Source organism: Diaphorina citri, unplaced genomic scaffold (genome assembly GCF_000475195.1).
Source record: "Diaphorina citri unplaced genomic scaffold, Diaci psyllid genome assembly version 1.1 scaffold106189, whole genome shotgun sequence".
Classification (NCBI taxonomy): domain Eukaryota; kingdom Metazoa; phylum Arthropoda; class Insecta; order Hemiptera; family Psyllidae; genus Diaphorina; species Diaphorina citri.
In genome coordinates, this window is record NW_007483138.1 from 1 (window position 1) to 295 (window position 295).

General features: G+C 61.4%; 1 protein-coding gene across 1 annotated transcript; it reads left to right on the top strand.

Annotated features, from left to right (window-relative positions):
- Nucleotides 1-8: 8 nt before the first annotated feature.
- Nucleotides 9-245, top strand: LOC103524106 (cuticle protein 19.8; the record flags this gene model as incomplete). Its single annotated transcript, XM_008489111.1, is given in 1 exon segment — nt 9-245. A coding segment is annotated over 1 exon segment (237 nt), but the record flags the coding sequence as incomplete, so codon positions are not given.
- Between the last annotated feature and the right edge of the window lie 50 nt (nt 246-295).

A 295-nucleotide genomic window follows, 5' to 3' on the forward strand; every position in this document is an offset into this window, starting at 1 on the left:
CCCCCGCCCCGGCCCCCAAAGCCGACCCTGCCTACCTAGCCGCGGCCCCCGTCGTCTATACCGCCCCTGCTCCTGTTGCTGCCGTCCCTGTGGCCCATAGCTACTCCAGCGTGTCCCAATACACCTCCCATCCCGTGCCCCTTGCTAAGGCCGCCCCTGTGATTGCTACCCCCTACATCGCAGCCCCGTCCGCCCCTGCTGCCGTGTATACGTACCCTGCCTATCATCATGCCCCTGCAGTAGGTGAGTACAGAAAGTAGTCCTGATGATTTTTAGGGGCTTCCCAAAAAAAAAA